General features: G+C 40.0%; 1 protein-coding gene across 2 annotated transcripts in view; it reads left to right on the top strand.

Moving 5' to 3' along the window:
• pappaa (pregnancy-associated plasma protein A, pappalysin 1a) overlaps nucleotides 1-21,703 on the top strand; it is an 89,129-nt gene that overhangs the window by 27,278 nt on the left and 40,148 nt on the right. For both annotated transcript variants that reach the window (XM_079660139.1, XM_079660140.1), the window contains exons 7-10: nucleotides 1,693-2,194; nucleotides 8,895-9,023; nucleotides 9,142-9,233; nucleotides 11,636-11,832. In XM_079660139.1, coding sequence (XP_079516265.1) covers nucleotides 1,693-2,194; nucleotides 8,895-9,023; nucleotides 9,142-9,233; nucleotides 11,636-11,832 — 920 coding nt within the window. The remainder of the gene's footprint in view (nucleotides 1-1,692; nucleotides 2,195-8,894; nucleotides 9,024-9,141; nucleotides 9,234-11,635; nucleotides 11,833-21,703) is intronic.

The raw sequence follows: 21,703 nt of genomic DNA on the forward strand, positions 1-21,703 counted from the left end.
AATCATTTCAACTCAAATTCAAATAGCCTATAGCCTATACAGAGCTTATATTGGCATGACCATAATGACATACAGTATGGACATTATAGTTGTTCTACTCTCTATGTGTAGGGAATATGACGCACACCAACCAGTTGATTTTCCACAATTCAGTTGAACTCATTGTACTCCTACTGACTGATACAGTGAGCTGCATTTCTATGAAGGATACCAATACTGATCCTCTGAATTCCAACGAGGTGTAACATTGTCCATCCCTCTTTTCCAAGAATGGTTGTATTTGTCATCAGACCAATACCTAGATGGGATCAGCTAATCAACAGAAAAATGAGTGGCTTATTTTCAAAGCTTATGTCTGGATGGTTCAGTCTCTCTGGGGCCCCCTCTCCCTGTACTAAGGGACTTATGGGTCAAACACTTCAGAGCTGAGCTGTTTATGTAGCGGTAAGCAGCTGATATTATTTTTTCGGGCAGTCTGCTGCTGTGATTCTAGGTTGATTGAAACATTAACATTTAATATAGCATTTATCTTTTTATTAGGAGTTTTCATGATCTGTTGAAGGTGTCCAACTACAATGATAATTATTGATAGCGTATTGTGGTTTGGATTAAAAACTCTTTGCCTCCACAGACTTTTCTGCCAATCATAGATACATTTTTGCATCTTTGAAATACAGTTTACATTGCCTCAGGTTACACATTGGATGAGACTCATACTCTGTCTCCTCTTAAATCTCAAACCACATTAGCAACAGCGCCAGAGCAGGAGTAGGGCCCATCATAACAGCTGACATTACAAAATATTTTCAGTGGCTACAGCTCCTTTCCTTGCAAACTCAATGAAAATGTACCCAGAAAGCCAGGACTACATAAGCCCAGCAAAGCCAAGCTCTTGGAGTATCTTAGGTTATTCTCTCCCAGCTCCCCTCTCATTCTCCCTCCCTCCCTTTCTCTTTCTCTCTGTCTCGCTTTCTCTTTTCTTTAATTCACCTCCACTCTGGCCACACACACACTTACAGTAAAATAATAAATGTGTTGAGATAATGTGGCTTGGAAACAATATTCAGTCCTCACTTGATTAAACACTGGAATTTTGCATGGTGCCCAGAAATGAGGTTAGCAAATGGCTTCGTTGGTTGCCAGCTTGGAAATGCACAAAAGGAAATCTAGGGAGAACATAGTGTCTGCTACTTGCTGGCTTCTAAAAGTGCTTGATGAATGTTAGTGTACGTCACATGGGATAATGTAAGTTAACTGTGTGTGGACTCCAAATATGGCTGGAGTGTGACTGTTAGAGGTTGTAATGACTATGCTGAAGTGATAACCCTGCACAGGCCCCTCTTAGAAGGTACACACCTCAGCTCTGCCTTTCCTCTGCAAATGGACTCACAATGAACTCTCAGTTTCACCTCTACCATGGTGTTGCAATAATTGTGTAGACTACAAGGATCACTGATGCAAATAATTAATATGTCAGCACCAAAATTGCTATTATGATTGAGATGTTTTAGTAGAGAATTCAAAGATGTCTTTTGAGTATTTATTTTAACGCCTGTAGCATATAATATTTATTTTCATGTCTAATCTAAAAGTAATTCAGTGTGTTAATGTAGGAAATGGCCTGGTGACTTTTGCCTATTGTGTCTGGTTTATGTTAAATGTCATTTTGTTTTGTCTGTCTTGTATCCACAGGCCCTCCAGATGTGGAGCAGGCCTGTGAGCCAAGTGTGCGCACCTGGAGCCCAAATGCAGGGACTGAGCAAGGTATTGTGGGTCTGTCGGAGTGTCCTCTCCAGGGCTGCATGCTTCAGCTGGAGTTCCCCTACCCGCTGGTACCTGACTCCCTGACTGTATGGGTCACCTTCTTTAGCCCAGAGGAAACAGCACTGCCAGCTATCCATAACATCTTGCTCCTGACCGTCAGTGGGAACAACATTTCATTGGGCCCCAGTAATGTCTTCTGTGACACCCCATTGACTCTGAAGCTGGACATAGAGGATGAAGTGTATGGGGTACAGTTTTTCACCATGGAACAACACCTAGAGATCGATGCCACTCTCTTGTCATCCAAGCCAGACTTCAGACTCTGCAGGCATTGCCGACCTCTACGCTACCGCCTGTTGCGTCAACCACCTTTCACACATGCACCACACGGTCTGATGTTGAATGAGCCTATCCGCCGATATATAGACAGGTGAGTAACCCGGTAGGTGAACACTTTTGTATGACTGATCTATGTCTGACAATCCTGAGTTAAGAAAACTCTGGTCTTTCTCAAGGTTTGAAAAAGACCACCCTTTTGTCCTAGAAGAGGGTTGGAGCCACACGATACATTGGCCATGCTTTTGTCTTTTCTTTTAGAAGTTGAGAGAAAAGCTGATTGCTTACCATTTAGCTCCCTGCTTCAATGTGAAGTCATCATGTTTTTTTGGCCATGCAAGAAGGTGTCCTTTTTTTGTCTGTGGAAACTATGTACAAAAATATGTTCTTGTTATACCAGATATCCTTTTCAATACCCCCAGGAGCACTAGCCAGCCACCAGTTATTTTGCAGTTTCAAATCTACTGCCTAACATTTGTTTCCTAAGTCACAGGTCAGATGTTGCCCACATTTGTTTTTTCCAATGTTCCATGAAGCAAGGGCAAATAGATGTCTTGTTAAAGGTATTATCTGCACACTGTGGTGAGAGTTTAGTGCTTTGCTTTTATGGAATGTGCTGACATAATAAATATTGTGCTATACATGGCACTGCTGCTTGTTGTGCCATCTCACTATCGTGCTGTCATTGTAGTTCACATGAGAAGGAAAGTGCTTGATAAGAGGCCAAATGGTGAGCATGCATGTTATGCAAGATGGAATGATGATATCTAAGTTCCACAAAGTGTCTGGGCACAAATTCCTGGTTGAATGGCTGTGTCTGGGGAAGGCTGTCCGCAGTACAGATGAATGTATTTGGGGGTTTTGGCACACTTCAGTGATTATTGATGTACTGTAGGTAGTTTCACTGCTGTGGTGTCTTTCACTAGCTGCGGTTGCATTCCAGTGGTGGTGGTCAGTGGCGCTGGCTGACTATCCTTGTTGTGAGAGCATAATGATCTTGTCTCTGTTAAATGGTCAGATAAGTTTTATAGAAAGTTTATATGTTACAGCCATCAGAGTCTTTAATTCATGAAGTAATTCAAAACGGTATGCAGTCTTTATTAAACACAAGTCTTTCCTAAAAACTGCTAAAAATAATAATTTAAAAAACATTTTAAGGAGATAAAAACAATTGAGAGCATTTGCATTTCTCTAAGAACGTACAGTATGACCATAGCATGCACATTAGTGTTATTTACTTATTATGGTCATTTTTTGTGAGTAAACCATTATGTTCTTATGTCTGTTTGCCTGTCAGTAGACTACTCAAACTAAATAAGTGAAATTAAATTAAGTTAAAGTGCGAAAGTTCTAATGTTGCATTCTTCAACAAACAAATAATTATAAAAAAAAGATACGCACAACAGGAGACCAAGACTCATACAAAAGAAGTCTGTCAGTGATGTTTTCTGGGATGTCATTTTGACGGCTATGATAATGCCCCATCTCCCTCACTGTCTTACAATAAACATAGCCTTTGACATGGTGGAGTAAAGAGCAAAGTTCACTCAGATGTTTTGGCATGCCACAAATCCAATGTGAAGTACTGTGTTTGATTGCCTTTGTGCATCTGCTGAACTGCTTTGGTTGACCACACAGTAAGCTGATTTTTCTTGCAACATGTTTCTATGGGCTATGGAGGTTTTGGGTGAGGGGTTTGATTGACCTCCCACTGTCAGGCCGCTGGCCTTCACCTGAGCTTGGGCAAACTGACCAAGAGGATAACTGACATCTTGGCTCCATCCATGGGTGGTGGTTAGTTTGGAATGGCTAAGGGCCGGGAGGTCAGCGTGACAGAGTAAATTATGGTATGGAGTAACAAGGGTCAAGTGAAGAGGAGACGCAGGGATGGAAAGCTGTACTAGTTGGGGGTAAATCATCGCTAGGATCAAGGGGGGCAATAGGTGATTGAGGAGAACATTAGGGGGTCGAGAAAGTGAAGAGGGAGGGTAGGAGGTTTGGGTTAGTTTGACCCCATCCCTCTGAAGCACTCCAGCCCATCAGCTAATCCTCCTCCTGATGTGGGTTTCAGAGCTGTCATTCAGTCAAAGCCTATCTGAGCTCATGTGAAGAGACCTCCCAGCCAAAAGAGTTAGGGCAGCTCCCCCAGCATCATTACTACCCCACACCCCCTCTGTAATCTGACTCTACCCTGGTCTGCACAAATCTTCCACATTATACCCCCTATCCTTCCTTAGCTAAGCTATTTGGCGCTGGTTGGAAAGTCAATATCCCACCTTAAAAAAAATGGTGTTGAAAAAAGAACAAAAGAACCGTTGTTTTCACAATACTTCATTTTTTTGTGCTATTATTTGTTATGATAAAGTTGATAAAATTACAAAATAAACATAGGTAGTTTCTAAGACAATGTTGGTTAATTGGCAATTCAAATAACAAGCATACATTCGAGATGTGCGATCTTATTGATTTTGAATTTGATATAACTATACAAAATGTTGGTTCAATTGAAATCAATAGTTTAAATAAACTATGAATAATTTGGCAACACTTTTTATTCCCAGATACATTTTTATTCCCTCTCATCACCCATTAATTTGAACTTTTAACAGTTTCTTTTCTTCATAACCGGCTGACCCGCCTTCTTTATAGGATGTTCAACATTAGAAATAATCCTCCTAATATGAACCATATTCATGAGTTGCAGACAGAGTGAACAGTGTAATATTCGTGGGGAGTCATGGGAGGCCTGGTTCACTCAACAGAATTTCTCCAGCAGACAAATCATATAGGAATGTAATTGGTGCTACTAAGGGGTTTGCAGGTTTATGGTGTGGATGTTCAAGAACAGAATTGAATTTCTTGGACACAGGCTGCACTGATAATGATTGTCCTTTTCATGTAAAGATAAACAAATGCAACACCTTAGCTGCAATTTAGGCAATTAGCAGATCTAAAGCAGTCCGATTTAATATTAACAACAAACTTCACATTCGTAGAATTTATGGGTCTGCACGTTGCCATTTTCTTTTTTAAAGTACCTCTTTAAGGCCAACACTTGTATCATTAGTTTGTTAGACATACCAAAGGTGTCAAATGAATCGCAGTAAAACCTCAAACGTATGTCAGCTGCTTCACTGACAAAATAAACATTGCCCAGTTTGTTGTTCTTGCAGGCTCAATATTTTCTCAACTTACTTACATTTACCTGCTTTTCTCATCTGGGATCTATCAGCCAAGAACAATAAGCAGCTAGAGAACGGAAACACATCCATATGCATGCTCACACATAAGTCTAGTGCACACAGCAGTAGAGTCAGGAACACACACATAGATGAACACAGACACACACCAACACTCTTCTTGCTCTCAATAGCATGCACACATGCACACATGCACACACATGGCTCCATGTGTAATCACCTGGTGCTATCAAAACACCTTTGAAAAGCATATTACAGTGCCTTGTGTGCCTGACTTTGAGCGGGAGCCAAGATAAAACCTCTATTCCTTCATGGGTCTCGGGAAGGATGTCTGGATGCACAAAGATGCACCAGCGATGAAATCTTATCACGTGACACCTTGTCTGAGACTGCAGTAAAGTCCTTTGTAGTGTGAGTTACATCTCAGATCAGTTACATATCATATCTAATCAGTTGCAGATCATAGTGTGGTTTTATGAAGTCTGGATGGCTTCCAGAAGTCATGTCTATCACAGGATATTGGCTATTAAACTATTGTACCGCATAAAGTGGTGCTGTCCATAAACACTTTCACAAATGTACTCTTTTATAATGTCGCTGTCACTGTTAATGTAGTTCTTATATATATCCCACCACCAAAGTCCAGTGGAAGGATCATTTATGGAACGTTGTTACATCTGCACCGTTCTGTGTCTTTCTTCCATGCTGCCAACTGCAGCGTCTAACACAGCATGGCTATTCGCACGGAGGTCAGGAGGAATCAAGCATGCACCTAATTGGGAACAGGTTGAAGGCTAAGTTTAAAGAGTTGTTATCACGCTAAGAGGAATTGCACTATTGACCCTCTAGAACCAAAGGTGCATTATGACACCCAGGTATTAAGTGTTGCTTAGCAGCATGCTGTATAGTCCGATACAGGCGGTTTAGACACTACTGTTGCAGTAGGGAATACGGCCTTGATCTCCTATAATCTGATTGGAAACACTTTGTTTCACCATGGTATGAACTTTGTAAACTCGGTAACAAACAAAAGGGATCAAACCCAAAATAGTTATCTGCTTTCCATGAAACATCAAGGCTTACTATAGGCAAAGTAGTTTTAAGTAGCCAACTATTGGCCTTGCAGACTGGTTTGCAGCAAAAAAACTAAAACCAATACATTGGAGAATTTACACATTTTTTCTCCTTTTTCACTTTCTCCTTTTATTTTTCATTTTATCTATGGGTTTTCTCCTTGCCCTCCTCTTTGATTACCCCTTACTCTGCCAGATCTAGCCACTTCTGTCTTTGTTGTTGCTTGTTCTTGCATGACCATGTGTCCGAATGTGGTCTAATGCACTAATCACTTTTTTGTGTATTGGATTACCTACAGTATATGATAACCAGGATTTGTCATTATCCATAAAAACGATATTCTTGTGCTGTCTTACTGAAAATATCTATTCCTCTCTTCTTTCCGCCAATTCTGTGTGTTTGCTCTCCTCAAAGATAAAGTCTCCCACAGCTCGACTTTTCCAGGGGCTAAACTAATTCAATTAGAGGGGGCATGTTTGAGTGTAGCCTGGAGTTACACCCCATGAGCCAACATTGCAGAACAGGACATACTGAAGTATAAAAGAGAGTCTGTCAGGTCCAACATTTTGTGTTGATAATAATAAAGCCAACATAAACATCTCATCCTAGGCACACATTTTGCTTTGGGGAAATTCATTTTGTTACATGATCTTTAGGTCCATCAGTTCTTATAATTGAGATAGCACACCATACTTGAACTTCGTCTGCTGGGAATGTGATGAACAAACACACGAAAAATGAAGATAAGGAGGAAAACAAAAGCATTGGAGAATAGTCAGGAATGTTATTAATAAAATACTCTTTCCTTTTGTAAATCTTTTGTTTGTGTTCTTTTTAACACAAATCACCGGGGGAGAAGCGTGAATGTGTGTTTTCACAATTATACATGCACTTGAGCACCTCTCATGCAATGCAGTGTATGTGTTGGTAGTACATGGGTACGCATAATGCCATATTCTCACATTTACCATGCATTTTTCTTTGCATATAAATGGTAAATGCCTCATTTACCCACATTTGGAGTTTCTGTTCTTGCCCAAGGACACTTGACATTTAGACGTTAAGTTGAGTCTTCGATTCTCTGTGATTAGTGGACAATATTGTTAGAGTAAATGGTTAGACTAAGAGCTCATAAAAGGTTATGGCTTCACTGCACACCACCGAAACACTTTGAAAATTGGTCTATAATACTTGATGGTCTACATGAAATGATATACGGCTAACCTATTGGTCCTATTTAACCACATTTACTGATGTTGTTCCCTACTCCCATAGCTAGTTTCTGCCATGTATTTAACCAATACTATGCATTCCTTTCCCCCGTATGCCTTGAATAACTTGGAGAACGTAAAACATGTATTAAGCTCACAACATGTCTCTACATTGCTCACTGTCCAGTTACGTGACACCAGGACACACAGAAATTAGGGTAAAAAACTCTAAAAAGACAAAACAAAACATGAAGGAGAAACCATGACCATGAGCGACAAATCAAGCTAGAAATGAGAAACCAAAACTATAAGCAAAATGAAAAAAAAGGTCAAAAAACAAACAAACTGTAAACAACAAAGCTGCAAGTGAGAGTACTGATTAAAAAATATCCTGTATCTAAGATCTAAGATATCCTTTTTTTATTGTTTATAGTAATAGCAAATACATAACATTTTTACTTGCCTTTACCTGTTTTTTTTAATAAACTTCTATTCTTAGTTTCTTTTCCTGTACTGAAACTTAAGATGAAGCAATCATGTGGATCCATAAAATCCAGCTTCTTGTTTCATCTTACTGAAAGCCTGGCCAAAGTTTAAACAGGGCCAGAATCAAACAGAAAAGATTAAATCTGGATGTAATACAAAACATGTAAAGGCAAACAACAGATCAGAGAGACAGAGTTAGCACAAAAGAAAAATCAAAACAAGACATGAAATGTCATGACAGTACCCTCACTTGCAGTTTTTAGTTGTTTCTCATTTACAGTTTTCTCTCCTTGAGTTTTGTTTTGTTGCTTTGCTTATGGTTTCTCATTTACAGCTTTTTCTTTTTCGTTTATGATTTTGGTTTTCTCATTTATGTTTTTTTCCCCTTTTTTCAGTCTTTTTTTTCAGACTTCCTTATAATGGTGACTCAAGAAACCACCATGGCGACTTTCACCAATGAAAGTGAGTTGTCCCCCAACATTTTTCCTGTCCATTGTATATTCATCACGATGGTTCCTTCAATCACCGTGATGAGGATACAAAACAAACCCGGACTCAAAGCAATAAACGCTGTGACTGGATAAGTAGATGTGTGTGCTGGGACAGATGTTCTAATTTGTATTGAGCTAGTGGCACTTGAGATATAGGATTGCTACAACACACACAAACACACACAGTCCTATCGACCCGCTCTCCGCCTGATCCGAGTATCTTCCTCAGTTGCCCTTTATTGATATGTGATTCTTTATCAGACATTTCCTGCAAGGCTTCAAGTTATCTGAAATATGTGGACTTAATGTCATATTTGCCTCTTTCTTTGCAGGGATGTGGCGCCACATGTTGTGTACACCTACCAGGTCCAAACCATCTCCAGCCGGAGTGAGAGTGAGCCCTCCGCCCGGCTGGTACACGATCTGGGGGCGCCGTACTGTGGAGATGGACGCATCCAGAGGTAACACGCACCCACATTAAAATATTTGTAAATGCACGCATATAGATGTGCGAAGCATTTTCAGAAAAAAAAACGGTGTGTGTTTATTTATTCTGAGTACCTCATCTTGTTATTCCAGATCCAAAGGAGAGGAGTGTGATGATAAAAACTCTATGAATGGGGACGGCTGCTCCAGCCAGTGCAAGAAGGAGCCTTTTTTCAACTGTGTTGGTGAGTAATATGGACAAATGTATCAACCAAAATGAAATGCCTTCACTGGTATGTTTCTCTGTAATCGGCTGTTGAGCAAAGTACTATAGAAGAGAGTTAGGTGACCTTCAGTGCACCTTTCATCGAGGAATTAACTTCAAAAAATACACAGTTTATGAAAGATTATTTTACTTGTAAACTGACTTTGTTGTAGCCTAAAAGTAGGCTAAAGTTGGATAACGAAATAATAATAGCCAGACTATGTATGAAACTGAAAAGCTTCTAAAACAAAAGTGACATTTTAATTGTATGAAGTTATGTTTAAACCACCACTTCATAACAAAACAGTTTTGTTTCCGCACCATGATATTATTGTCTGTGTAGACTGAAATGGTGAAAACTCCCAAAGGCTTACTTTGTGAATGAACAGATTTAACATCTGGGCCTCTTTAATCCAAGTTCTTTACGCCTTTTTCAGAAGAATAAAAATGCCATTACATATCATAATCACTTTGACCTCCAGTTAAAAAAATAAATAAATCTGGAAATCATTATTTTTCTAAAGGGTGAGTCATCTCATTCTACAAAGTTGAGTGACTGGCATCTCCTACGTTGTTTTGTTTTATGAATAGATGGATGGTTTCCCTTCCAGTTCCCCTGCTGGAGACTATCATTTTGCCCCCCTGTTGTGATATATGTGTGTGTGTTCATGTGCACTACATACACACGTGTGAGCCTTAGTGAAGTGGCCACTTAATCCCTGTCAGATTGCTGGATGACTGCATTGGCTGTGCTGTTTTTCCACCAACTGCAGCACTCAGGGGTGTGTGTAAGTGTGTGTGTGTCCCCGACACTGTCTGAAATACTTGTAGTTTTTAACAGAAATCTGACACTATAATGATGGGACCTTCTGTCCATCTGTCTGTATGTGTGAGCGAGTGCCTGCTTGTCAGTGTGTTGGATAGTGAAAGAGAGAGTTGGATAGAAAATTGATACTAAGTATACAACAGGCCAGGGTGCTGCAGCCTGGACGAGCTTTAATAGGCCATTCACACGATTAGGCCTAATTATATCTGGAGTAGACTAAATTGACAAGTTATATTCCCCTCGCTCTAAATTCCTTGTTCTCAATAGAGTTCCAAGCGACAGGAAACACAAGTGCAGACATAAAGGAAATGCAATCAGATTTTTTGCATCAACATGTATCAGAAAAGCGTTTTTCATAAAGGTCAGTTTAACCTGGGATCCTGTGTTGAAATAATCAAACCAAACAAAACAGGAATAGTTAACTTTGAGAGCCTGCAGACTTTTCTTTCTTTTCTCTGGCTCTGTTTATCATTGTTTATCTCACCGCTCTCTTCCTTTCTCCAACTATTGGGCTCTCTTTTCCTTTTGATATTAAACTCAATCACCTTTCCAGTTATATTCTAAACACATATCCCCGTCCAAATTGGAATACAGTAGCGCCACCCTTTCTCTTTTTCCTTTTACTTATCTTCTCTTATGAGTTCACTTTCTGCATATTACTTCTGCCACTTTCACAAGCCATTGTTTGAGCTTCCTCCTGCCTCGCTCCTTCCCTTCTTCCTTGCTTCTGCTCCTGCTGAGTGAGTGGCGGGAGCAGTATTCTGTATGCCCCCTCAGTAGCCCCTCGTTTCACCATCGCCAGAGCACAGAACTGACTTGAGTTTTTGGCTTTGCTGGAGAAGGCTGGAATTTCGAGGAGGAGGCCCCGGCCAACTTGGCACAGAATGCCGCCTTTCCCCCTCACTGGAACCCCACCGGCTGACACTGCTTTAGCTGAGAGCGGAGAGCAATGAGGCCCAGGCAACCTCCCTGCTCTGCTCCCCTCTCCTCCAGTCCATAAGTTCCCGTTCCAGACCTTAACTCTGGGCAGGATGTCTGTAAAAAGTACTGCTGTATCTTTCTTTACCTCCTGACTTTGTCTAGCCCCCCCTTACTTCCTCTCTTTGTGTTTATCCATATTCTCCCTTTCAGTATTTCTTTTTTTTCTACATTAACATGCTCTCTCTCTCTCTATGTGTAGGTCCTCACAAACTCAAGAATGCATCCTCCTTTTTTCATGCACCTTTTACCCTTTTTCCCCCTCCCACTTCTTTATCTGGTCCTCTCTTTACCTTCCTAAATAATAAACATAAGGTTAGACTGCTATCCCAAAGGATCAGTAAATGCACATGTTCTATACAAAAGAATGATAAAAGGGAGGTGAGTAGTAAAGATCGAACTCTGTAAAAAATTCACCTGGATGGCTTTGTTTAAGTGAAAAAAAGACAGAGCCAGGTGGTGACTGACAGACATCTTAGCTCCAATTAAACTTCAACATACTAGAAAAAGCAACACAGATAATTATTAAGTCATAATTACAACTTTTGTTCTGCTATCTATGATCTCTTCACTCACAGAGGAGCCAAGCATGTGTTACTACTATGATGGCGACGGGGTGTGTGAGGATTTTGAACGAGAGACCGGCGTGAGGGACTGTGGCCTCTACACCCCTAATGGTTTCCTTGACCAGTGGGCCTCATCTGTCGATGTTTCCCATGAGGAGAAGCCCTACTGCTCCGGGGAGGTGGCTGCGGGATACCCTGCTGTAACTAAGGTAGGGGCATACAAAGACTTCTTATGTATGTTTGGGAATTTCTTAATGCTTTGCTCACTTTGTTTGTTGTTTCACACTACAGTTTGAATGGTGGAAAGATGTTAAATGGCACATGTAAAATATTTTGTCAAACAACCAGTCAGTCAATTTAGGAGTCCTGTATCTGATATTATATAGAATAGAGATGGATAGAATCGGAGGATGAAACCCTCTTTATTGGTCACACATGTTCATGCACACAGCACACACAGTGAAATGTAGTCTCTGCTTTTTACCCATCCTAGTACCTAGTACTAGGAGCAGTATATACATATATATATATACATATATATATATATATACACAGGTTGGATCATTGTGAAACATTAAAAACTGCAATTCTCCATTATAATTTGGGGAAATATTGTGGGGGGTTTAATTTTCTTCTCATGTTTTGCACAATGAAGTCTACATTTTGGTGATTGACTTGCAACAAACCCCATATATTTCCCTTGCTTGTGTATTAAGTAATTTTAGAGATTGGGACATTTAATTTACTGTCTGTCATGGTGGATTGCAAAAGTTTGCCGTAGTGCTTATTGAAAACTAGGGAAGAAGCAATTGATTCCACATAAAGCCAATGTAAGAATTGATGGGAAGCTGAATGGACTTGATTACCCAAAACATTAAGGGTGATGCATGCATTCATATACTAATACAAACAAAGCCTCGGACGTATAGAAGTGCATTACGCTCAATCCTATTTAATCCTGCCTCCCTGATAGGCATGGTCAGAGTTACGGCACATTCGTTAACTATCTCTTTTAAAGCCCTCTTCAATATTTCTATTCTTAATTTTTACTTTTATCTGTTGTTCAAACCAATGTTAAAACAAACATCCTGCAGTACATTTCCTACAGTATGTTAACCTTAAAAATGTGAGACTTTTTACTGAAACTGTTAGGCGTCACATCTTCACTCTGACAGATCTCGCTCTGTTGAGACATGTGTGTGATGTTGGAAGTGTGTAATGTTGGCTGTAGTGCTTGTTCCTACTACTGATGATGCATTTTACAAGGCCAATGAACTAGGTATTATTGAACAGCTGTGGTCAGGTATCTTGCTCAAGAACACTTTGGCAGGGACTTACTAAAACAAAGGTATGAGTTTAACCGACACCATTTAATGCATTTGATATTTATATGGCACCACTACTGTCGGAGCGTGAGTTCCAACTAACAGCATTGCAGATGGTTTGTTCGCTGAGAGGAAATAGGCACCAATGGAAAATGTCTACATAGCTATAAAAAAGGATTTCTGCTGTGAAGGACACATTGTTCATAGAAAAAGCACTTCTACTATTGAGAACACACAGTTCCAATAAGATATGGGATGAGTTCACGTCATTACAAGGCCACTGACTGTCCATTTTATGTGCACGTGTTGAAATTATGCAAACACAGGTTATGAAAACGCTCTCTCTTCTTTGCGCTCTGTATGTTCTGGCACACTTTTATCCAGTAAATTGTGAGTTATACGTCTTTTAAGTCCACTGTTACATCAAAAAATAGTTTCTTTAAAACCAATTCCTCTCACCAAAATCAGTAAACGTCGATGAAATCTCTGAAATGTAATGAGCCTGCTCCAGCATCACGCACTATAGCTGCATCAAATCCAATCTCTTCAACTCAATTTCATTTAGCTCTTACAGTGTCGGGCATATGAACACATAAACTGCTTGCACACACAATACTACACACACACACACACACACACACACCTAACCAAAAGCATTGCTGCAGTAGTCCCTTGAGAAACAAAGATAACATAACGAAGCCTCAAATAACTGAGGCGAGATTCTTGTTCAGTCATTGCTCCTATAAGCAATTGCGCAATTGCGTGCATGCCAACTGCCCTGGAGGCTCATGCCACAGATAAAGCATGATGTGATGATTGATTCTGGGGATGAAGACCAGATCCTGGGGTTTCTTTGTTCATGAATCCTGTTTGAATGGGGCCACTTTAGAACATTTTAAACACTGCAGTTTAACGTTTTTAAAGATGTTACCTATCTCGAGGAGGTCTTGAATCTCTCACATTCTCTATTTAGAAGACTTAATGTTATGTTATGAGATTGGATTTTTGATTTTCCTGGGTGTCTGTACTTTAGTGGTAGAAAAGGATTTAACTACGTATAGATATGTAGATATAGATGTTTAAAGTTGAAGCCTCAGAGCTGCATAGTTCATTATGATTTTATGACCTTTGTTGAGATTTATTGAGATAGCAACCATTTATCTGAAAACACATGTTTGTTGTGAGCTCGGCACCTGCTTGCACTTCCTCAGTGAAAGAAAATCTGATTAATGCTTGACTTTTGTAGATGGTCTATTTCATATAAATATAATTTTGCAACTGTTGGCTTTCATAAAATGACAGATAGTCCCTTGGCACTGAATTAAGTGCCAATTCAAGTCAAAGAAGTCTGTCAGAAGAAGCCAGATAATATCTGCATTTGTATGACACCCAACTGTAGCCTTGCCAGAATCTGCCGGTTTAAAAGGGAAAATTGTGCCACAGTATGACTCTCTACAAATAGTTTCTTTCACCATCTCCTTGAAGTCAACTAGTGATAAATGCGGGCATGTTGCGACATAGTATATTTTCTCATGAAACAACTGTTGAGAGCATTGAGTGACTATGCATTAGTGAGCGTGAGGGAGACCATGCCAGGAGATTTGCTGCTGTTGGAATGACTCTACAGTTAAACAGAAATCACAATGTGGTAACAAAACAATCATGCTTTCTTTGTATTTCTTCCATTCCTTGAATACTAAACTTACAGTAAATTAAGTTAAAACAACCAAGATGCAAAATGAATGCAGGACTCTTGTACTTGACAATACATATAATAAAGATACAGAGGGGGGGTGGGGGCAGTTATTATTTTGCTGTGGACTTGACACATAGAGCAACCATGCATCCCAGTCAACCACAGCACCAACACTTTACAACGGCAAAAAGCCAACATGACAGTTGTATCTGGTTAACCACTAGCATCCATCAAACAATATGTACCATCTTTGTCCTTCTAGTGACTTTATGTGTGCTGTTTTTATGTGCTCATATATTTGAGAAAAAGACAGATATGAATAAAGAAAGATCGGAAAAATTAAGTACAGAAAGTTAGGTTATAAGTGAAAATGAATTGAAGTAAGAAAACCTGCATTGCGTTTCTTAGTAAATTGATGGGCCAGCACAAGCTGCCAGAACAGCTTCAATGCTCCCTGGCTTCTCCAAATATCTGGAACCCTACTGGAGGAACAGCACTATTCTCCTAACAGATATTCCCTGATTTTTTAAGTAGAAGAAAACAAATTGAAAGATAAAGCAGAGCCATAATCTTTGTTATACTTTTTTAGATACAGTGTAGTGGTTATACACATACTTTCATGCTCATCCATTCTGTTTTTTTGCATTAAAATCAACCCGATGGACAAGACAGTACTCCTAACTACATTAACGGAATCATAATTTAGCAAATGCCCAAAAAAAAAAACAAGTTTATGTTGAAGTGAAAAAGTCCTCTAGCAGCCATTGCAATGAGAACTCAGTTTAATGATGACTACTAGCAGATAGTGAGACATAACATGGCCACAAAGTACACACAGGGAGAAAAAGAGGGTGGTGAATCAGATAATGAGAACAGCAAGTGTGTATGTGCTAGTTTAAGTTATTATACTTGTATATAAGGCTATTGTTAATAGCTCACTTCATCCCTTGCGGTTTACCCTATTTCCCTGTTCATTGTTTACAGCTCTTTGGTAGAGTCAGGCTAGAGCTGAAGTGAGCACACTTTCCGTGTGTTTGAGAGTTTTCTTTTGTTCTGTATGAGTGTGTTGGGGGTACTTCATAATGTCCTTCTGATCCAGCAAGCAAGCCCTGTATTGGTTTTTGTGTATCAGTTCCGTTTTGTGTGTGTGTGTGTGTGTGTGTGTGTGTGTGTGTGTGTGTGTGTGTGTGTGTGTGTGTGTGTGTGTGTGTGTGTGTGTGTGTGTGTGTGTGTATGAGTGTCTAAGAGAGAGAGAGGCTGCCAGCGGTGATAGGGATCTTTGCGGATGCAAGAAAGCAACAACAGCACAAGAAGGCACTTGAGAAGAAAGAGAGATAATATATCTGCACGACATCTCAAGTGCTGAGTGTGTGTGTGTGTGTGTGTGTGTGTGTGTGTGTGTGTGTGTGTGTGTGTGTGTGTGTGTGTGTGTGTGTGTGTGTGTGTGTGTGTGTGTGTGTGTGTGTGTGTGTGTGTGTGTGTGTGTGTGTGTGTGTGTGTGTGTGTGTGTGTGTGTGTGTGAAAGGTATACACTGGAATATATGTTTACTGTATGACATACGAACATAGATACAGAGGGATACTGAAAACATCCTTTCATCCATTAAATGCCACGGTGAATGATAATCTGACAATGCAGGATTAGTGCATGAGAGCTGGATCTTTTCCTTAACTTCAAAGTCTTCATGCACCAAAGAAAAAAGGAAGAAAAGGATGACTGAATCCTAGCATTTACTTGTAGAGCAATGCTAGTATTATTCCTAAAGACTTGTTATGCAATGAAATGGAAATGTGAATGAAGCTAGAATCCCTTCATTCAAAATAAGATGGAAAAAGAGCTGAGATGTGAAAATTAATTGAATAAAAAATATGCTGGCGAATGCTGTAAAAGTAAGAATGTAATGGGACATTTCATATGGAACCCATACAAATGAGGATTATTTGAAATAATGTAATGAGTCAGAAAGACAGATGATAGATGGAGAAAAAGATGGGATTGGTGATTGTAATTAGAGGTAAAATAATCAGGAAATTAGTTTAACCACAAGTTTATCTGCATTCAAAAGAAAATGCATGATTAAATGAAAAATGATTTTGAAAGTAGCTCCAGAACAGATGGACAACATTCCCACATCAACATGTCCTTAACTGATCAAATGACACCATATGGACAATAGACATTGTATAAAGTTAAAAAAGTTGAGACATATTCCACATTTCATAATAGTCGATTTAATGACCCAGCCATGTTAATAAGTTCTTGTTCTCTTATTTCTCTTTCCGTGTCAGGCCCATTTGAAAATAGAGTGCAGGAGCATCAGCCTTTTTGAAAGATCAATTTTTTCCTTCTTGATCACACACAGGTACGCAGTCAGACAGAGACACACAAGCCAACCTACTCACAGTACCGACTCAATGCAGGATTATAGGGCAGGTCCATGGGGGACTGAAATGTACTACTGCTGACTTTGTGGAGCAGAACATAATGTTCCCCCACTACCACACCATGGAATATGGTGAGCCAGCTCAACTTGCTCTAGGGGGATTGGATTGGAGAACTGGCCCTAGCAACTAACCTGTGTGTGTCGGTGTGTGTTTGTGTGCCCATGCGCGTGTATCCATGTTCGTGTTCAGGCTGCCTGCCTTCAGTTACATGTGTGTACGCGGGGAGTGTGCATGTGCATTTAAACTTTAAGATCAAACAGCAAGCCAGGTGATTTCTCCAGAGAGGGCTGCTGCCCAGGCAATCTCTGACGCAACCCCTGGGCACCCCTGGAGAACACTTCCCTTAATTATACATAAGCAACAGGATAACATTTTAGTCCTCTCACGATGCAAGAAATTGCCATGAAGTTCAACCATCTACAGATGTAAGACAAATGTATGTGGATGAGGTTGGAATTTGAAAACACATTCAACTTTTAGGTGAGTATTGCTTAACGGAAAAAACAGCAGATGATATAGTTTAATCAGACGGAATTTTGTCAGTAAAAAATAGGTAACAATAACTGGCTCAGATTTGTCCCCAGGTATGAAAAAAGCAGGCAGTGTGTGTTTGTGTACTTCAGTATGGGATACATGCATTCTGTATCAGGTCCACTGCAGAGCAGACATGTACATGCAAAGAAACACAGAGGCATTACTAGCACATGCCGTCGCACAAGCTGCAACACACAAAAGCACATGCCCAAAAAAACTAAAGCTCATACAGTAGCCGAGCTGTTGCTTTTCAGCAGCTCAGGAAGGCCAGCTCCTCTGGCACTGTCTCTCCCACCAACATTCCCTGAAAACCACACAGCCCTCGTCAGGCACAGTGCCAGTGACATAAGCGTGTGGTAACATTAAAAAGGAACCTCTGGGATGGCGTTCCTTTTCCCCCCTTTTTATTTTTCCCGTTTCAATTATTATTGTGGTTCTGCCATGTGGAAACCTCATTGTGACTGGTGTATTTTCTTCATGGCACTGATGACCCCCCATAACTTTTTCAAGCTGTTAATATGCAGGGTTTTGGCCCTGTTTTATGGAGCATAGGGGGCCACTGACTGAGGGACATTTATATTCTCCGCAGACCCATCTGTTTTCAACTTGCTGGCATCTTACACTCGCCAATCCCTATACATTATTTTGTGGTCCGTGTTGCCTACCACCCAGTCACTATTCATGTCTACCCTGATGAGAGTTGGATAGGTAAACTACATAATTGCCTCTACTCACTAACTTTTACAGCCCTATTTTGGCCAGTAGGCCATGGAAGTGGCCCATCATTAGACCTGGACCAATGAAATGGTGAGTTTCAGTGGGTATGGGTGGGGCTGGGTGACAGGACATTACCTCACACACCAGGCGCTCACCAGCATTCCAGTAAACCATGGGATGGTGCTTGGAAACTCATACTACTTTCTCTCCACAAATGCCTTGCAGATGCTCACTTCTGCTTACCATGCTCAGGCTTCGAATGCGTATACAGTATATTCCGTGAACAAAGCGAGAGGGAGGAATGGAAACGAGGAAAAAGAAATACCTTTTGAATGGAAATAAACATGTTTTAGGAGGTGCCGTGACAGGATAAATATTCTCTTAGGAAATTGTTTTCTTAATTTGCTTGGGTCTAAAATGTCAACCTCTCCTGAGAAAGTCGATGGCTGACCTCACGAGGCATACAAGTCTATCTGAAACAAACAATAAACTCTGAAAGTTTCTGCAGGTATCCTCCACTCCTGGTACACGAGTGCTCCAACTCAATGTGTTGCTGATGTTTCTCATTATGACCACTTCACAACTATACAATATATTCAAAAAGCGTAAGAATAATTGTGGGATTCATGCTAAATACCAATACATACTGATTCTGCCACAGCAACTAAACGTGGCAAACAGAACTCCCTTCTTCGCCTTGCCTCCTCCGTCAACAGCCCTTTTCTTTTTACCGGTTAAGCGTTTTCACAGTTAACATCACTCGTATCACTTTCCTCCACTGATGCAGCATATATGGCTTATGTTGTGAAAGGTAGAAACGAAAGGAGAGATAAAGAGATGGCAGTCTCAGTACTATGAGCCTCCCTGTTATTATTTTATTACCCTCAGAAGTATGGGCGTAACTAAAGCACTATCGTCCTCATTTGTTTGCCACAAATCTAGCCTTCATTTTCCTCTGAGATTGCGGCCCGACAGGACCAACAGAATTGTATACTAAAAGTGAGCCTTTAGGGAATTTGAATTCCAATTCTGTCATTATTCTATAGAGCCATTACAATGTGCAATCGACATTTACACCGTCATAATAAGTTAAAGCCAAAATACGTTGTCTATTGCCACATAAAATGCTTTAGGACTGAGTTCATATATAAATTTGAAGACATTGAAACTATTTTTGGAAAATATTTGCTGGTTAATGTATAACAGTAAATAGTTTCATTATTGACCCTATTAGGTGTGGCATAGCTTTTATTATAATAGGGCATGTCAATGTAAAAAATGATCTCTCTCTTTGTTTCATGCTCTGTTCGGTGCAATGTAAAGAGACCTGAGTACAGAGTGTTAGAAAAGTCCCGAGTTGGTTCTCCTCAAGCTCTTGGGCTCCTGGAGTGTGTGTAGGATACAGGAAGGACCTTTGTAAGGCCTCCTAAAAAGTCAGAGGGCCTCAATTGTGTTCCACGAACATATGGCCTATGTTTATGCATGTGTCTGTGACGTTTATTGATTTCAATCCAAGATTAGACATTTTGACAACATCTGAAATTCTTCAACATCAGTATTTGAGCCAAGGAGGGTGTAGCATCTGTGTTTTTCAGTCTGTGTTTGTAGTTGTACACGGAAATGTGCTCTGTGCAGGCATCCTTCAGTAGAGGTGATCTAACTTCACCCTGGAAGTAAATCTACGTCACAAGGGGGAAGTCTGGGGTTTAGGTACATTAGAGCCATTATTATTGTCATTATTCTGTCTATGCTAGAAGTGCCACTCTCCATTCCCCATTTTCCTAGTTTATGTTTTTCATTATGACCTTGATGAACATTTCTGGAGTTCAGAAATATGAAAAAGCTAATAAGGTTGACGGTGGCTCTCTTTGCTCCTCACCTTTATCTGGTTTCCTCTTGGCTCAAGATTCCTAACCCTCCTTTTATCTCAAGTGATGATTTACAAACACCAGTTTGTGTCTACAGACCAGGGTTCGGTTGTTGTCTGCCAGTCTGACTGGCCAGCTGGTACAAATTAAGACCATGTGTGTAACTGTGTGTGAGCATGTGTGTGTGTTTTGATGTAGTGTTGCTATTACTGTTTAATAAGGAAGGCGAGAAGTTGTTTTGTTTCAATAGATGGAACATTCGTCTTAAATAGCTGGAAGAGTGTTAGGTCCTTGTTATGAATCAGAACAAGGGAGACATGTGTTTAGAATGAGCCGTGGTAGGAGATACCCAGCGCTCCAGATGGTTTGTTACACAGAACCATCTGAGGGGCGGTCATTGGAAACTGTTTGGAAATGGACAGGCACTTTCAAAAAATGCTTGGCATGTGATTGGATGAACCACTTGTCAATCAAACTCCTACCAAAGCGTCGTTTGACAAACAAAAAGATTGAGAAAAGCCTTCAGTCCAAGTTCCTTGCTCTTCTTTAAACAAATAAATACTCTCCAGTCCTTTTTTATTTGGCCTGATACTATTGCAACTAATCAATAAGAACCACCATTGTTCTTCCCTAACTTTTCACAGTGAGAAACTTATTTTGTCTTCTTTTGTTTGGTCTTATGTTAAGTTTAAGTTGTAATCAAGCAATCCCTTTGGAGATTTGGAGGACAGTTGGTTTATTGTGTAAGCATAATATTGAAGGAGCGCCAAATAAAAGGACATCTCTTAGTTTAGATTTGTAGGTCTTTATTTAATTTGCTTACTTTGCTTTTCCTTTACCTGTATAATCCGTAGGAGCTCAGAATCTGATTGGGTGTCAATTTTTTACTTTTTGGTTTTAGGGTTTAACTTTGGGTGTTCTGTAGGGCCTCGGCCGTGCTTATCTGTTTGTGGTGTCAAGAACGTGTTTCAAAGCTTTTGGAATCCTATTGAAACACAAAGATAATATCCATTGCCATGAATAAGATGGTGTTATATCACAATGCTTTTGTTATTACCTTAATTTTCTCCGTATAGTGATAATTGTAGCCGTTTTTCATTAACACATTACAGTTATCAGGTTCTGCTTATTTCATCTGCGACCCTATCAGTGCTTTACATACTTCTGGGCTTCATACCTCTTTCCTTAGCACTGTGCTTTTTACCATCCTTGGGACTTACCATTGAGAACATATTTATTACAGTTCTTATCATACCTGATCACAGTAGAAATAAAGGACATTTACAGTCGGAATTCTGTTTTCAACCACGGGAGAGCTGGCTCTTTTCTAGTTTACAGAACTGACTGAATGTGCAGCAGGATTTTACACTGCTTGTCACATTAAACATTTAGATGAAACTTACTTTGCTAATATTTTACATATTTAATATTAAATGTGTAATGATGTTCTGTAATTTAAAGGTATTAAATCCTAAATAAGCTTTTTATTGTTTCA

Source organism: Notothenia rossii, assembly GCF_949606895.1.
Source record: "Notothenia rossii genome assembly, chromosome: 11".
Classification (NCBI taxonomy): Eukaryota; Metazoa; Chordata; class Actinopteri; order Perciformes; family Nototheniidae; genus Notothenia; species Notothenia rossii.